This window comes from Selaginella moellendorffii, unplaced genomic scaffold (assembly GCF_000143415.4).
Source record: "Selaginella moellendorffii unplaced genomic scaffold, v1.0 SELMOscaffold_119, whole genome shotgun sequence".
NCBI classification, from domain to species: domain Eukaryota; kingdom Viridiplantae; phylum Streptophyta; class Lycopodiopsida; order Selaginellales; family Selaginellaceae; genus Selaginella; species Selaginella moellendorffii.
The window spans coordinates 97106-115375 of NW_003314380.1; the positions used below are offsets into that span (position 1 = coordinate 97106).

At 41.8% G+C, this 18270-nt stretch overlaps 3 protein-coding genes across 3 annotated transcripts; 1 reads left to right on the forward strand and 2 right to left on the reverse strand.

Annotated features, from left to right (window-relative positions):
* Positions 1-959: 959 nt before the first annotated feature.
* Positions 960-4679, reverse strand: LOC9639480. Its single transcript, XM_002991380.2, has 14 exons — positions 4599-4679; positions 4345-4421; positions 2971-4268; positions 2856-2887; positions 2662-2794; positions 2499-2596; positions 2400-2444; positions 2230-2335; positions 2051-2177; positions 1874-1989; positions 1734-1810; positions 1549-1683; positions 1425-1493; positions 960-1359 (listed from the first exon to the last, which is right to left on the reverse strand). Exons 1-14 carry the CDS (start codon positions 4638-4640, stop codon positions 1087-1089), a joined length of 2628 nt encoding a protein of 875 aa, XP_002991426.2. The 5' UTR covers positions 4641-4679; the 3' UTR covers positions 960-1086.
* Positions 4680-4886: 207 nt separating this feature from the next.
* On the reverse strand, positions 4887-6358 carry LOC9639542 (UPF0603 protein Os05g0401100, chloroplastic). The gene is made up of 3 exons (XM_002991381.2): positions 5920-6358; positions 5468-5660; positions 4887-5240 (listed from the first exon to the last, which is right to left on the reverse strand). The coding sequence occupies exons 1-3, from the start codon at positions 6310-6312 to the stop codon at positions 4996-4998; spliced, it is 831 nt and encodes a 276-aa protein (XP_002991427.2). The 5' UTR covers positions 6313-6358; the 3' UTR covers positions 4887-4995.
* A 103-nt stretch (positions 6359-6461) lies between these two features.
* On the forward strand, positions 6462-8727 carry LOC9639543 (acyl-lipid (8-3)-desaturase). Its single transcript, XM_002991319.2, has 13 exons — positions 6462-6673; positions 6729-6821; positions 6877-7012; positions 7066-7249; positions 7325-7394; positions 7441-7514; positions 7575-7642; positions 7692-7783; positions 7839-7983; positions 8031-8156; positions 8215-8286; positions 8337-8447; positions 8508-8727. Exons 1-13 carry the CDS (start codon positions 6462-6464, stop codon positions 8583-8585), a joined length of 1461 nt encoding a protein of 486 aa, XP_002991365.2. The 3' UTR covers positions 8586-8727.
* Positions 8728-18270: the final 9543 nt, after the last annotated feature.

Consider the following 18270-nt stretch of genomic DNA (forward strand, 5'->3'; position numbering starts at 1 on the left):
ACATCTCTTGTTGCCATGGACAAATCGGGCTCCTAAACTTTTGGGGTTCAAACACTAACTGAGAAAGTTGTATTTGTTTCATAAGTAAAATCTTAAATCAGTTCTAGTATTGAATATTTATTTGTTCCAAGAGTAATGAAGTTATGTGGGCTTCTTTGGTAACACATCTGCCTTCTTCAAGTGCATTTGTATCACTGTCACATAAAACATATATCTGCCTTTGTAAACACCAAAGATTGCGTTGAAGTCGAAATCTTCCACATCTTTCACAAACTTCAATTGTGTACTCCTTAACCCGCCAGTTGGGCTTAGCCGTCCGATGCCACCATCCTACGGCCCAATTTTTATCTTGGAGAAAATCTCCAACGTAATAGACGAATCCCCTGCCGAGCTAGAAAACGAGCGCTGATTCCCGCTCTCTCTTCCTGCCTGTTGGGGCTGTACCGCCCCTTGGGTTTTGGGGGGATTTCCCGTTCAATGCTGTGCCTGAGGCATTCAATGGCAAGCTTAATAGCCAGGAGTTTAATTCCTGGCTTCAGCTTCGCGACCAGCAGGAGGACAACGAGTCCTGCGATCGGCGCTAAAGCATGGTGATGCGCCAATGTCATTGCACCAGCGTTTCTTGTCAGAGATGGAGGGAAGAGTTCTACTGCAAGTTCCCAAGAAGGCCGTTGTCATGCTGCTGCTGATCTTCTTGGGGACTTGCATTTCTAGAAGGTAGAAGAAGAGGTCCAGCTGACTGAAAGGTATGGTTATAGAAAAAGACATGTCCACCCCATAGCTTCAACGGAGAAGCTCGAAGAATGGTGGAAGAGAACAATAAATTCCCATACCCCACAGTAAGATTCTTGCTTCTTTTTCTCTTTTATTTTTCCCGTACAGAAACTAACAATAGCTCAATCAGCTCGAAAGAGACAGGTTTGACTATGGAGACGCAGTCTGGCCAGACCCCGAGCCTGGACTCATAGCTGGTAATCTTAGAATTGATTGTGTACCTAAGCACAGCTTTGAAAGTTTTGTATCCCCACTGAGAATGTTGTCTACTTATACAAAATAATTGTATGTACATTTAGCATTGTTTCTTTGTTACTCCTTCTCCCAGACTTGGTAATCGCTGCCTTGACCAACGCTTCGTTTCCAATTTCCAATGAGATCGTTCTGCTTGGATGGGTTCCAATCGAAGCGACCGAGTTTCACCACCAGCTGCTCCCCAACTTTCGCAACGTAGCCATCGTTATTTGCGTGGAAGATTTTTACAGGACTCCGGCAGTTGATGCCAGTGCGATTCCTTGCTGCGATGAGATCCACAATGGGATCACGCAGCCCAAAGTCATAAAAGTGATCGTAGAAGATCACAGGCTGTGGCAACAAATAAAGGTGAGGAAAAACGCACTGCAATATATTCGTTTCAAAGAGAAACTTACAGTTCCAGGATGTGTTAGTATGTATGCGTAGCCTTGAAGGAGTTTGTCACGAGGAAATGGCCAATGACCCTGTGCCGGAATAAAAACTTTCAGTCACTTGAGGAACTCATGCAAGACGGCGTACCTGAGTTGATCCTGTGTCGTGGTTCTCAAGGAATGTTACCGCTCTCGAAGGCCACCAGCCCATAACACCAGGGGGTTTCTGTCGTGGATCAATGAGTCTCCAGTACTCGTTGTGCAATGCGGCATGAAGAATGCCCTGTAAAACAGATCAGTCAGGCACATTCTTTTCTAGTTTTGGGTGCACACCTTTGTTGTCACGTCGAAAGCAGAGGAAGTTCCTCCAGTTGCATTGATCCAATCGATGATACGTTGTCTATGAGCATCTTTACGCAGAAGAAAAGATAAACATTAGATGAGGTAAGTCATGGATTTATCCTCAGGCTTACCCTGGTTATATGCAACGTTTCCACCTTCGTACAGCAAACTGTCCCAGTACTCGCCGATCGCAAAAGCAGGTTCACTGGCTTCAATATATTCTTTCACGTAACCTCCCCAAAATCCCCTGTGTTTAACGAGAGAGAGTGTGAATCGATATATAGCATCAAGTTGTCTAGACCGCTTACCTGACAAAGTCTAAACGCCAGCCATCATATCCAATCTCTGTTTTCAGCCAATCCAAGTATTCTTTGATGTCCTTTCGAACGAAGGCCTGGGAGTGATCAATATTGGGAGCAGCATGGAAAATATCACCTGAATACGTTAAAAGATGTTAAATAACTGTTGAAGAAAATGCTGAACTTACCGCTAGAAGGATTTCCTCGCCCTTGAAAGTTTGGATCATCGTTCACTATAGCCTCTGGTCCCCAAGAAAGCTTTCCTCCAAAAATATTCCAGACGCCATTTGAATTCTGTGATTTTTGTCGCTCAAAAACAGTCAAAATTACTGGTGAGAGGACACACAATGCTGCTTACTTGTTTGCCGGCACACCGGTGATTCAACACAACATCACCTAAGACCTGTGCGCATTTAGAATAGTTAGAAAGCACCTTCAGGCCACTAGTTGAGTTTACCAAAAGGTCGTGCTTGTGCATTTCTTGAATACAATGTTTTAACTCGTCCATGGATCCGTATGCTGAATTGAGGTTGTAGAGATCCACCGGCATGTAGCCTACACAATAGAAAAAAAAAACTTGATCCGTTACTCTGTTCGGCACCCGATTATTGACATGATACCTTGTGGAGCGACGGATTCTGTAGGTGGAGGAAACCACACAGTTGTTATGCCGGACTGCGAAAGATCAGCAGCTTTTGGCGCCAGGTCCTGATACCATCTCTTGCGGCAACTCTCCCAATTGAAGCCTTGAAACTTAAAACAGAAAGAAGAATCTAATGATTTTTTGCAAAACAAGGCTCAGCAATATACATACCACGATTTCACGACCAGACCCTGTCCCTGATTCTGTAGGACGAACAAAGTGAGATGAAAGATTATAAAGAGGAAAGAAAGAAAAGAAGATCACTGTACCAGAAAAGAGAACGTACCAGGCTTTTCTTTTATCACTCTTCCTTTCCTCTTTGTAATAGTTGTTTGACCAAGAGCCTGCTCCAGGTCCCTTCGTTGTTTGTCCAGAGTTTCCTTCGCTACCACGTCCTTGGAAAACAAGTCATCTTGCTTCACTTTCGCCTTTGCAACGGACCATACTTCCTCCAACGAAGGAAGCTCAAGAGGTTTCGAGGTCTCTGTATCCGCAGAAACTGTTGTCTGATGTCTAGGAGGAATTCCTTGCATTGCTGCTTGTATTCTCTTCTTCATCCAATCTGGTATCTCCCTTCGTGGACCACCTTCAACGAGTTCTGCGATCTTATCTCCGCCTAGCAGTGCCGTCATACGACCATCTGAAAATACCACTGACCACTCAGCATCGGATCTCTGAAGCAACCCCTCGCTATTGAGGGCTCTCTCCTTCCAAGCCAGTAGCGAGGCTTCGGAAGCAGCAAGCGCGTTCTCGAAAGCTTGAAACCTTCGCAAATTCGCTTGCTCTTTAATTTTCTTGGCTTTCTCGGACGCCTCCATGGCTGCTTGTAGAGCTGCTAGCTGCGCCTCGAAAGCAACCTTGAGCGACTCCTCCCTAGCGCTTGCGGTGGCTCTGAGCGACTCAACTGCCTCGTTAAACATGGAAGCGCGCTCTTGAGCAGCATCCCCGACTTTCTGACGGAGCTCCTGAACAGTAACGTCCGCCTTGGCAGCTCGAGCCTCCGCAACTTCGGCTTGAGACTTTGCAGCGTCGGCAGCAAATTGGAGTCGCGAGAGATCGTCCTTTGCAATCTCCAGTTGTTTCTCGAGAGAAGCCACCGATTCTTCCAGAGTCGACAGCAGAAGCTCTGGCTTCGGCACCTTCTCAAGCAGCAGGAGCTTCTGTGCTAGAGTTTCTTCCGCCCGCTGTGCACACTCCTTGGCCGTCTCTAGCGCCTTTCGAGCCTCATCTGCTACAGATTCGAGCTCCGTAGCCACCGATACAGCCGCGTCACTGGCAGCATCTTTGACAGTCTTCTCCACAGTAAGATTCGCGTCGGCAACCGACGTCCTTTCCACCACGTCTTTGAGCTTTGCACTGCGCCTCGATATCTCCTCCAGTACAAACTCGGCAATCTTCTGGACCTTCTTGTTGATGTCTTTGACGTTTTGTTTCTCCAGCGCAGCAATCTTCTCTTGCAAAACGTTTCCCAGCTCCGACTTGAGTGACTCATTGCTCCAGTCACTCGTAGACGCAGACATTTGCTTTGTCACTATCTTCCTCTTGCTATCCTCCACTACCGGTGAATCACGTTGCAATGCAGCACTGGAACACGAATTCAAAAAGAAGTGAGACACGTCTAAAGCTTAAAGGCAAATGGGAAAAAAGTAAAGAAATTTACTTCACAAAATGTTGCGTATAGCTCAAACGCTTCTGGATACCGGTGGCTCGTCCTCCCTGCCGATTTCCGGGTATGAACTGCGAGGAAACAGTGAATCAATATCCACAGAAGAGATTGATCGACATCTAAATGCGAGGCGAGAGAATGCGGCGCTATCGATCCTGCCAAAACCCTCGACGCACTGGATCCGTCGCAATCGGACCTCCAGACACCGCGCGCGCAAGCGCCCCCGCGACACAAGCCGCTTTACATACCGTGGAGCATCTGTGAGGCCGAATCACGGCAGCCGACGCCATAGCTCCGCCTCGCCCTTGTTCTGCCTTGACGATCCTGGAAGTAATAATATAAAGACCTCAAGGAATGTAAGGAAAACGCGCACAGCCATTGCGATGCAAGCACGTGGCGCAACAGGATGCATTTGGGGCGCTTTACACTTTTCCACAGCCATATCTCCTCTCGCTTTTTGCCAACGTGGATCAACGACGTGTCAGACTTGACCTCCAATCAATGCAGGAAAAATGTTGCATGGATATTCTAAGAGATAGGCTCGTGGGTTTCTAAATTTAGAGATAGAAACTATAGCATGGTTGATCATACAATCGAACAAGGAGACATTGAAAGAGATAGAAACTATAGCTCGCTCATGGTTGATCACTTCCTTACGTAGGCAAAGTATTGGAGCATAGGAACCACGAAGGCGATGACGAGAAGGCCCACAACCACTGTCGTGAACTGGCCACGCTTTTCCTCGGTCTCTTTCTTGGTCTTGAAATTGGATTCGCGTTTGTTCTCCTGGAACTTGGGGCCGCCTGGATCTGGCAGCCCGTCTATGGCGGCGATCAGACGATTGCAAGTGCTGTAGAGGGCTTCGTTATACTTCTCGTCGGTCGCCAGCACTGGAAGGAGGCCAAGAGAGTGATTAGAAATAAGAAACATGAAAAGAGTACTGACTAGAAACATCTCTAGATGTTAAGAAACAGTAGTTCAATCTAGCTATCAAACTGACTAGAAACCGCTGTGACTTTGATCTAGAAAAACCATAGAGGAGAAGGATTTGCTAGTTTGAAGAAGTATAACGAGCTGAGAGGAGTGATATGATCTAGAGACTTGAAAGAATTCGTACCAGGAAGGTTTTCGGAGACGACGGCTTCGAGGATCTGGTCACCGATTGCCTTGGTGAACTCTGGGCCGCCGGTGACAGCGCCTTCTTTCTGTGTTGTCACGAGTAAAACGAGTCCTTTGTTGTTGCCAACTTCTACAGTAGGGTACCACTTCTCCAGTAGCTGATCCGCAAATTCGAACGCATCGGCTTTACTCTACACGCACACTGTTTGTAAGTTAGTCTCCGTTCCAAGAAAATGGCATTCAATCAAGGAGAGATGAAAGAAACAAGGCGATGCATGAATCAGGATCATGAAAAAATCGCGGGGGACAATCTAGAAGAACACAAACTACCTAAAGGATCGCCATGGAGACATTGCCTCAATTCACACAAACCACTCGAGAGCAATCATCAAGCAGAGAAAGCACAAGAACAAAAAAATAGACAACACGGAAGGATGGAAGTGAACTTACCGTCAATTTGCGAAGAGTGACAATGTCGATGTGAAAACCCTTGCGCTCCTCCAAATCCGTGAGAAGATTCTTGATATCCGACTTGTTGACACGGCTCACAACACCGGCATCGTCCACGAGATGGCTCTCCGTGGGAGGTCCATTCGCCAGCACGCTGAATTCGTTCGCATTTGCTGGAAGCACTGGCACCGCTGAGATCTGGAGCGCCCCAGCTATAGCAAACGCCGCCGCAGCTTGAAGCGCTGGCACCGCTCTCGAATCTGGGGAAGAACGCATTGCTGCCCTAGCACTTACCTGCATTCGAGGAGAGGATTGGCGGCATCTTCTAGAGTTCTTCCCCAGGATTGAAGATGCCGCGATCGATGCTTGCTGCGGCAATGTGAGCGTCGCCATAGCCGATGTAAATATTTCCCTTCGCTAAAGAGGCATTCCCGCCTTATCTATCACAAAGTCATCTCGGCCGTTGGATCAAACCCCACTTTTGAAAGAAGGGCAAGGAACTCCCAGCCGTTAGATCAAGGATTTTAACGTGGCGGGGTTGCATGCGTCCACCGAGCGGGTTTAGAGCCCTAACAGGAGGGAATATCAGGAATGCTGGCAACAGGCGATTGCCGTGCGCTGTGATCGTCCAGATTTTGGGAATGGCGGACACGCGAGGAGCGGCGATTTACAGGCTAGAGGATGTTAAGGCGCATGATAGCGCCGAGGATTGCTGGCTGGTGATCGCTGGGAAGGTCTACGATGTCACATCCTGGTGAATACGAATCAGGCGTTTCTAGATTTTGGGAGCTAAGTGATTGCTGTTGCAGGGTCCCGTCTCATCCTGGAGGAAGTATGATCTATTTGCAGGCCGGGCGCGATTCTACTCATCTCTTCGATTCTTATCATCCGCTATATGTGAGGTACGTCGGTCGATTTGGAAATCTCCAGGCTGTGATGCTGACTCTAAGATCCCAGGAAATTGTTGTCTCGATACTACATTGGTGATTTCCAGGATGAGAATTACGATAATATCCAGTACATGCAGCCATTCGAAGAGAAGTTCTACACGACCCTCAAAGAACGAGTGGAGTCTTTCTTTGATAAATTCAAGGTAACATTTTCTTTTTTCTCATTTCTTGTGGGAATTAAATGATCATTGTGCAGCTGGATGCAAGAGTTCATCCTCATATGTTTCTCAAGTCGGCTCTAATTTTTGTAGGCTTGATCTTCTGCTACTACACGACTTTCTACAGGCAACAGCACTTTTTGTTTTCACTGCTCTCTGCTGCTGGGATGGGATTTTTCATTGCGGAGATTGGTTTATCAATCATGCACGATGCGAACCACGGTATTTATTTAGTTGGTTATCTCTCCAACTTGGCTATGTTGTTTCTTACGGCATCCATATTGTTTGTGTATTCAGGTGCTTATTCTCGATACCCTCTCCTTGGATATATCATGGGAGCGTCGCTAGATATTGTTGGCGCTAGCAGGTATTTTGTCTTGCAGTTTTAGTTTCTTCAAAACCAGATTCTGCAGTTTCATGTGGAAATACCAGCATGTTGTGGGACATCACTCTTTTACAAACGTTCACAACTATGATCCTGATATCCGTAAGTTTCCTGTTCTTTTTTCACCGCCTCCTGTGAACTTCGTAGCTTTGTGTATACCAGGTGTTAAAGATCCTGATATCCGCCGTGTGACAAGCAAACAGCCATGGCATGACTACCATATGTATCAAGTAAGACCGCTTCTGAAATCTTATTTACGTGCTAATGTAACTTTTGCAGCACGTCTATCTGGCCATTCTCTATGGCCTTCTAGCGCTGAAAAGCATCTTTCTCGATGATTTCGTGGCTTATTTTAATGGATGCATTGGACCGTGAGTTTTTCTACGAAAGCCTCTTTCAATAATGACTATCGTTGTTTTTCTGCAGTGTAAAGGTGCCCAAAATGACACCCGTTGAATTTCACATTTTTTGGTGGGGCAAGGCTGTGTATGCCACCTACATGCTTGTCTTGCCCCTACTATTCAGCCATCACAATTTTCTTTCTTTATTAGTTTGTTATCTGGTCTCGCAGGTATGATGTATCCAGACTCTTGTTCATCTATAATTCACTCTCTACAGCTAGTGACGGGATGGATGCTCGCTTTGCTCTTTCAAGTAGCTCATGTAGTCGAAGAAGCTGAATTCTTCGATGTCGACTGTACCAATGGTGTCCCAACTTTGTCTTCTGGGTGGGCGGCATTACAGGTAAGAGAAATATACTTGAGCGGATATGTATCCTGCTTGTGATGCAATTTTTTTCCAGGTCAGGACTACCGCAAACTTCAGTGTCAATTCCTTATTCTGGACGCATGTTAGTGGCGGTTTAAATCACCAGGTATTATTGTTCCTCACTGTCCCTTGATGTATCGTAACACTGTTTTCCAGATTGAGCATCACTTATTTCCAGCGATTTGTCATCTTCATTATCCAAGGATTCAACCCATAGTGGAGTCCACGTGCAAAGAGTTCGGCATCCCTTACCATCGATTCCCAGATGTGAGTGCATTCGTATTGATGGTAGTCCCGCTACATTCTTAACCCTCGTCCTTCTTCCAGGTGTGGACGGCTCTCAAAGCTCATTTTGCGTACTTGAAGAAAGTTGGGGGAAGTGTCGAATTCAGGTTAGCCGGGTAGCCAACAGGAGGGTAATCCACTCGCACTTTCTCCGATTGTAGGGTACGGATCTTATCTTTTAAGTTCAAATGTGAAAGTTCTTTTCCCATAAGATATTAAAATTGTCAACAGAATCCATAAGAATAATAGTGTTATTCTTATTTAGTATTATTATAATTCAATTGGTCAAATTAATTATGCTTTCTTGACAAGGTGTATTTAAATTAAATTTACATCTAAATTTTTACAATGTATTTTTAGATTTTTATTAAACTTAATTAATAGTTTATTATTACTTTGAGTAGCTAACTAATAGTTAGCTCATTTATACTTATCTATCTTTTATATCTAATCCAAATGTGATCTCATAAAACCCTGATAATACCTCCCTTTTCAAAAATGAGTGGAAGAAGAAGGATGATTATATAAAAAAGTGTGACATTGGCATAAGGATGATGGGGCTAAAGAAGATGTAGAATTAGGTTTAAGATGATAATAATAGTGAAAATTTTGAATTTTAAGAAGGCAATGAAAAATATGTTTAACAAGCTCTTAAGTATGATTAAAAGAACCATAACAAAGCAAATTAAATAATAAAAAATGACACAAATCTGGTGGAGAAGGGGGTGACAATTAAGAATGATATTAGAGTGGTAAGGTTCAAGAAAATGAATATGAAAAATAAGATGAATTTGATAGGATGGAAAGAAATAAAATTAATTTATTTAAGAATATAAAAATGACCCAAAGTGTTTGTAATAAAGTCTAAAAGAAGGATATGTAATACATGATAGCAAAATAGTCAAACTTGATTTCCAAATTTAATCCTCCTCCTCCATTTCTCTCTTGCCTTTGAAATCTTTTTTGATTCCTGTTAAAATATCTAGTTCTTAACACCTCTAACATATCTAAAATTTCTACAAAGTTTATTGATTGCTATTGCCAACCTATCCCTATATATAAGGTAACTAAGGAAACATCTCAAGAACTACATCAAGGTCTAGATGGTATGTTTAGTTTGACTATCATCTCAGCCAAGGATAAGTTGCACTTAACCCTATGTAATTTGAGAAAATTATCTCAATGAGGAAATAATTTAAAGTTATAATCACTTATAATGTTCTAAAGAATGCCATGTAAGTGAAAAATCTCTTTGAACACCAACTAAGGAATTCTTTCCCTAGTGATAAATTTGGTATATGGAAGGAAATAGGCCATCTTTGTGAACATATTAGCCACCACCAAAAGACTATCAAATTTCTAGGAAGGTTAATCAAGAAATCCATTAAAATAAATTATCATAATCCAAGAGGAATAAAAAGAGGTTGGAGCAACCTTAAAAAAGCATGTCAAAAATTATTATTGCCAAAATGTCTAACAGTTGAGATTGTAAAACTAATCACTAAACATCCCCTTCAAGAATGTAAAAAAGAAGTTCTTACAAACTTGATGCAAGTGATTAAGTTGGAGATGAGAAAAACCTTAATAGCAAATGAATCACTCTATAAAGAGTTTTGAACAATATTGAATAACTAACGTTAAAGAAATTTAAGCCAATAAAGCCTAATATTACAAATTGAAAGGTAGGTTTTAAGTTCAAGTATGATCACCTAGGCAGGCTTATAATGCATCATAAGGTCAAAGTGAGAAAAAAATTAAGCTTACTAAGCTTGACATTGATTGATAACCCAAGTAGTTAAGAAATACTTAAAGCTCTTATAATTATTCCACACCACAGTCTAATGTTGTGGGCTCTCAAGAAAACATTGCCACTTCTCAAAATAATAAACAATTTACAATAATTCTTTATTATAAATCTTTGTTAACTAAAACTTTCTAGAATGGAAAGCTATAGAATGTAGCTTGCCATCCTCACCAAGTTGGGATAACACACTCCCAAAGCAAAGTCAAAGATATTAGCTTGCATAAAAAAATGGTTTTATAGATTTATATAAAGAGGCATTGTTATTGAAGTAAAGACAACTAAGAAAAATAATTTGCCATAGAAATGCCATGAGGTATGATTATATATCCCAAGATCTCCAAGACCATGTTTTTCTAGCATCTTGAGAACCAAGCAAATATGTTAGTCATGTGTTTGCTTGAATTCAAGATAAACAAGAATATCATTAAGGTACATAATCACCATTTTATTGAGGAGCTTTCAAAAGACGTTATTGGTTATATATTAGAATCGGTAGGAGCATTAGTTAGCCCAAATGTATTATAAAGTACTTGAAATATCCATAGTGTGTTCAAAAAGTAGTTTTCTACTCATCACTAAAGCGAATCTGAATAAGATTATAAGCACTACAAAGCTAGCACCACCAAGTCTATAAAAAAACCTAGGGAAAAGGATTTTGTTTTGGACTAAAACTGCATTCAAACCTTAATAGTCAAATACAAACCTAAGAATTCCATCCTTCTTTTTGACAAGAAAATAAAAACACCTACAAGAAATTAAGAGTGATAAATATAACCTTTATCAAGATTCTTACAAATGTATTCTTGATTTGCAATAAACTTGAAACAATGATTGGTTCTTATGGCGGCTGCACTCCTTGCAAATTAATTGGGAAATCATATGAAAGGACACTTACTTTCTTCTTATTGAACACATAACTAAAGTTTTCATAAAATAATATATTCAGAAATAAATAATAACTCATTATTAGACTTATGTGCAATATATGTGTTTCTATACCCTACTGTGATTTACTATAAAATAGCTATCGAGTGAAATCCTTGGACATATGTGCCAAGGACAATGGAGCAAGACTTGAGTTTCAAAGCTTTATACCATTGAATAAGGGATGGAGTTGAACTCCCAAGTGTACAACCAAAGAGTAAATGAATAAGAACATAGAGTAATATTAGAATAATTCTAGAGTATCTCAACAACAAGACAAATATATAAAATGGAGCCAAATAAAGTCTAGTGCTATTTTAACATATTAATGGCTTAATGTGAGGAAATAGGTGCTAGCATGGTATAAAACTTAGGCTTAAACCTAAGTTAGATGTGAAATAAAGATAGATATATCTAGTAAAGAATTAGACAATGTTTTGGAACCAACAATAACTAATAAAACTAAAATATAGGATATAATAATGAGTGTCTGGTAGATAAGGTAAACTATCATATAGTGATATTAAGGGACTAATGCTTAATATGCTATGGTTTTTGTCACTAACTAGTGCAAAATATAACAAAATAAAAATTTCCTTATCAAGCCAAGTATGCTTAGTTAATGATATGTATGAATTTAGTCCTTATACTCATTCAGTCTAAGTATACTCTTAACTTAATAATAGATCATCTTCAAGAATTAGTCAAAGCTACTACAATGATACTATATATAAATAGACTACATCATCTTCATAAATACATTGCTCATGATCATAAGAACATGATATAAAAATCCTAATTACTTGATCTTCAATCAAGAAATACTACAAGCAGGCCTATATCACTATTATAAAAGTTTATGTGAATATCAAGTACCAACTCTAATCAATAAAATACAAATTAATGCTATATCTTACCAATAGAGATTTATGACATTTAACATCACCAATGTTATTTACAATATAGTCAAGATGTTTTCTTATCAAACTTAAAATTAATTTAACACTACATTATTCAAGGAGCAATAATAAGGTTCACTAGAAAGAATTAAACATTGCAACTCAAGCTTTTCAATAAAAAATCTAAATAAAATGGTCTAGTGCTTCACCACTTTCCATCCTATAACACATCATTCATAAAACCATTATAATCAACAAGCATTGAATTAGAGATTATTGATTGCATAATGTGCATGAATAATAAGATCAAACCTTGTTACAAATCATCTCTTTGAGAAAAGAAGATGATTTATATGTTTGATCTTTGTCCCTAATGGACTTTCTTTTTAGACTCAACTTAACTAAATTTTAAGGTTGCATTTGCATTACATTAAAGAAAAGTTATGAAATGACCATTTGAACTAATAGACTAATCTTTATAGTCTTGATTAATATAAGAATAATCATGTATAAGAAGGATCCATTAGTGTCATGCTAAATATTTGCCACTCCTAACAAATATAAGAGAGGTTTATTTGTACCCATAGTAATATAGTAATAACTCATGATAACTGCTAATAGGTTAATATTAATTTTGCCAACTTAAAGTGTAACCTAAGCCTAAGTCATAAGCTTAAATATATACTCGTGCAAATAGTACATCTTAAACCCATCTAAAAAGCCCAAGCTAAAGTTTATACAAAATGGTATGTACCTGTAGCGCACGTGGTTTTGACCCTTTATCCTATAGTGATTTACCATAGGATAACACCACGAAGCGGAACCTAAACCCTCTTTGTGCCACGTGATGGATGCCACGTGTCACATGCCATGTGTCCATGCCACGTGTCCATAGGAACCCGAGGTTCAGGGCCTTGGGCCACTGAACGAAGGAACGGTGCCAAACTCCCAAGCATGGAGCCAAGGAGTGACGGAACCGAACCACGGAGCAACTCCCGAGCATACAGCCCAAGGAGTGAAGGGACAGGAGCCCGGAGCGACTTGGAACAGTCCTAGAGTAACCAGCATCCCAATGCCAGGACCAGCACGCAAAACGGAGCCAAATGGAGTCTGGCGCTATTTTAGCATACCGGTGGCCTAACGCGAGGATATGGGTACTCCACCAACTAGCATGGAATGGAACTTGGGTTTAGACCCAAGCCGGACACAGAACAAGGACAGGCACGCAAGCGGGAGCTAGACTATGCCTTAGGTTGGTCGGCCATGCCCGACTTACCCACTATCCCTACTATACATTTGGAACCCCCCACAGCCCCCCCCCCCCCCCTTAAGGAACACACGCTTTGGGCTTTCACCCCAAGCCTCCCTTAGTATCAGGAGTTAGTCTCTGGGACAAGCTCGAAACTTACTAAATATGGAATGTCCCTAGATTGCGAATTTGGACACGGGACGAACACCATTGTGTTCAGGACAATCTCTACATTCCGTAGATATGCCAAATGAGCAAATCTAGACACTTTCCATAAATAGCATTTGGGACTGAAGCGAGACTAACACAAAGGGCATGATAGCGAGGGTGTTTGGCAGACATGGTAAGCTATCATCTAGCAATATTGAGGGACCAAGCTCAATATCGCGGGGGTTCCTAACACTAGCAAGTGCAAGCCAACATCATGAGTTTCTCATCACCGTGTCAAGTCTGCTTGTAGCGCATGTGGTTTTGACCCTTTATCCTATGGTGATTTACCATAGGATAACACCACGAAGCGGAACCTAAACCCTCTTTGTGCCACGTGACAGATGCCACGTGTCACATGCCACGTGTCCATAGGAACCCGAGGTTCAGGGCCTTGGGCCACTGAACGAAAGAACGGTGCCAAACTCCCAAGCATGGAGCCAAGGAGTGACGGAACCATACCACGGAGCAACTCCCGAGCATAAAGCCCCAAGGAGCGAAGGGACAGGGGCCCGGAGCGACTTGGAACAGTCCTGGAGCAACCAGCATCCCAATGCCAGGACTAGCACGCAAAACGGAGCCAAACGGAGTTTGGCGCTATTTCGGCATACCGGTGGCCTAACGTGAGGATATGGGTACTCCACCAACTAGCATGGAATGGAATTTGGGATTAGACCCAAGCCGGACGCAGAACAAGGACAGGCATGCAAGCGGGAGCTAGACTATGCCTCAGGTTGGTCGGCCATGCCCGACCTACCCACTATCCCTACTATACATTTGGAACCCCCCACAACCCCCCCCCCTTAAGGAACACACGCTTTGGGCTTTCACCCCAAGCCTCCCTTAGTATCAGGAGTTAGTCTCTGGGACAAGTCCGAAACTTACTAAATATGGAATGTCCTTAGATTGCGAATTTGGACACGGGACGAACACCATTGTGTTCAGGCTGATCTCTACATTCCGTAGATATGCCAAATGAGCAAATCTGGACACTTTCCATAAATAGCATTTGGGACCGAAATGAGACCAACACAAAGGGCATGACAGCGAGGGTGTTTGGCAGACACGGTAAGCTATCATCTAGCGATATTGAGGGACCAATCTCAATATCACAGGGGTTCCCAACACTAGCAAGTGCAAGTCAACGAATGAGTTTCTCTAACCAGGTCAAGTATGCTTGACTAATAGCACTTAAGAATTCCGTCCTTATGCCCATCTGGTCAAGTGCACACGCGAGGACCAGTTTCTCAACTAGCTTAGGTGGAGACTGATAACGGGTCCAGCAATACCGACCTCCTGCCATCGTGGCAGTAAGGTAAGAGTGTCCGTAAGGACTAGCCGACAGGTAACTTTCGATACCTGAAGTCACATTCGCGACACTCTCCCCCCCTTGGGAAGATCGACGTCCTCGTCGATGCATACTCGAGTCTAGAATACCGCCAAGGAAACAACTCCAGAAAAAGTTCACGGTACTCACACTATGTGAGAAATGCACCAACTTAAATGAGTTAGGAGGCAACCTCTTTGTCTAACGCGGATGCGCTACCAGCTCAGACACCTTTCGGCCGTCGCCGACAAGGAAATGACCAACGGAGTCAGCCACCCTTGCTGCTCTGGGAGTCACCCAGCTTACAAAAGTGTGATATGCCCCTGCCCGCAGGAACATAGAGAGAGAAGCTAGAGGCCCCAACCCTCCTGAGCAAAGAAACCAAACCCATCGGTAAGGTTTAGATAGACTACTGTAAACAGGCAGTTAGAGTTGTTTACACGGTCACGCCCTTTTAACGGAATAAGGAACATCGACAGAGAGGCGGGTTATGTGACCAGTCAACAGTAGCTACCCCATGACTAGAGATTTCAACATGCACACGAAGTGCCGAAGCCAGTCTGCCCATTACTGGCCCAAACTCAAAGATGAATAGATGGACAATATCAAAGTCATAGACAATGATATCTTAGAGACTTAATTATCAGTGAATATATCTTAGATTAGAACACAAAAGTATTCCAAGTAAGTTATCATCCGATAAACTAGTATTATATTATAGGAACCACCAAGATCATCAAAATTGGTAAACATAGGATTCACCATCAAACAAAATTCAATAGCAAGTATATCATCAAGTAAACTCAACGATAAAGTTTAACTATTAAAGATTGCAGATAGAATGTCAAACAACTTACAAAAGATAACTCAAAGAACACAAAGTATCATTGACTGGCAAGCAAAATGCTCGCGAATGTATTACCTAAAGGAAATAACATCCCAAGCTATCAGAACTAACTCGAGTAACAATCAACAAAACAGAATGAATGTGGCAAGACCAACAAACACTCGTTTATGCCAACTATCACGCTAGCTAATCCGAATAGATCCCAGCCAACAACACCAAGGAACTGAAGTTGCCTAAGTAAGTGTCAGCAACATCCTATCGATGTCTCAAACCCAAGAGATCAATCCAGAGCAAACCACAATGAACATGTGGTATTGCGAAAAGCCAAAAGCTATCAAAGAGAACAACTAACCATCATGAAAGATCATCAATCATCCTATCAATAAAGAAATGCATAATCATCATCGAAGAAAGAATTTACTATCTCGAAGAACAGCAAATCATTCTATACCAACAATAATCAAGCAAAACCCTTGACAAGGATAATCAACTATCTTAGATGATAGTCAATCATCATCAATGATTGCTAGATGCAAATACTAACGTCAACATCGAAGCTAATGAGCCAAAATGCCTTCCCCCAACAACTCCTAACAAATGAAATAATGAGCATGAAAACTCAAAGAACCAAAAGCTCGAAGAAGTCTATAGCCAAGTCTTTTCTAACAATGATCGCAAGTCTCGCATGGACTAACGTCAATGCTAAAGAAGAAATCATGGTACAACCCACAATATCCTCCTCAACACATCTATAAGCTAAACTTCATAATGCAAAGCTAATGAAGAGCATGTTTGCATCAATCCAAAAGCTAAGCATAACAAAGCTATGCTCAACAAGTGATCATCATGCGATCCTCCATGAATCCATCTATAGCAAGACGTAACTCACATCATAACAAGCACAAGAAGAATTATCAATGATTGATATATTTCAACTAAAATCCCATAAGGATTCAAATATCCAATATCGATCACTAACTCTCCCGCTTGTAGAGTTAGCATAGTCCATGATGAAATCACTTTTCAAGGAAAAGCCAAAGCTCAACCCTCTACTAAATAATCTCATCATAGAACACAACTAACTCAAACTTGCCACTCAGTTCATTTGAACGTCAACACAGTTGCTAACTAGCAAATGCACGAATGCTAATAACACAAAGCCATAGCCCAATCATCAACACTATCTTCATTAAGACTAATGAAACTCGACATCAATCTTGCAGAGAGACATCTCATTTCACTAAAATTTCTACATCAACAATATCAACGATAAGGCATCACTTCAATGCCATCAACACTAGAACAAAGCTAGAAGAAAGCACGAGTGTATCACCACTCAAAGCTCTCTAACAACCAAGCTAACCAAGGTCGAAGATACTTTACTCAGTATCCGAGACCAATCTTTCAACAATACTCAGTCACAGATAACACTTCCTCAAGGAGTGAATCACCACGTCCAAGACTCCATGAAATCCAACACCACGAACTAAACGCAACCAAATGATATCAACAGAGGTAGAGTCGATATGCTAACATGGAAAACCCATGTAAGTCTAACAACACGATCCTCCGCAACACCGTCCGGTAAAGCAAACCCATCACTGCTAAATCTTCATCAAGCGAAGCAAGTGTCCAAAGCCCTTGACAAAGTCTACAAGCAATCACTAGTTGCAAAGCAACCAACAATCACTTGTCTTGCCTTTCACAAGACCCAAACACTAACTCATGCCATTGAGTTACACACTTGTCCAACATGAACGTAATACCCCAAATATGAGATAAAGGTTCATGGACAAGCACAAACTAAATGACCACTCGAATCCAACTCAACCACGATAAGCTCACCAATGCATTTAGCCACTAGCTCTGAGCATGCCTTGAAGAGGCTAGCTATACATGACCAACACTTAGCCGAAACTAAAGCGAAGACCATGAGATGGACTCATATTGGTACACAACCTCCTCATAGACAAAGCTACAGTATGGGTACCAACATCTCAAACTCAAACAACTAAGTTGAACATCACTATCCTCAGCCAAGGCGCAGGGCCACCAAGACTAAGTCAAGATCAGTGAGAGCTCACTACTCTCATAGAGTCTAACAAAATGCAAAGTGCAACCTGCCACCAAGCATAACGCTACAAAAGAAAGGCACAAGGGTCACCTTTCTAGAAAAGTGCAACGGCCACTTTTCTACACTAACTCCAGACTCTATCCAACTCAATTGCCTTAGCCCCAAAAGTCACCATCCCTTTCAGGCCGCATCATACAAACTACATACTAAGGTTTAAGCCAACTGAAGTCAACTCCAACCCCTTCACTAGTTTGTACTGGCTTACGAAAACGGAATGGTTTTCAGACAAAGTGATAACAGATCAGCTATTGGAAAAGTCTAAGAAAATTTGTGGAAAATTTCCATCCTAGAAAAAGAATGACTCTCAGTCCAAGAATACAAACTTTCAAGACTCAACTAACTTCCTCCTACTAACAACTTCACATAGGTTCACCTCAACACAAATTCTCATGACCCATAGTATGCTTAAGCCTC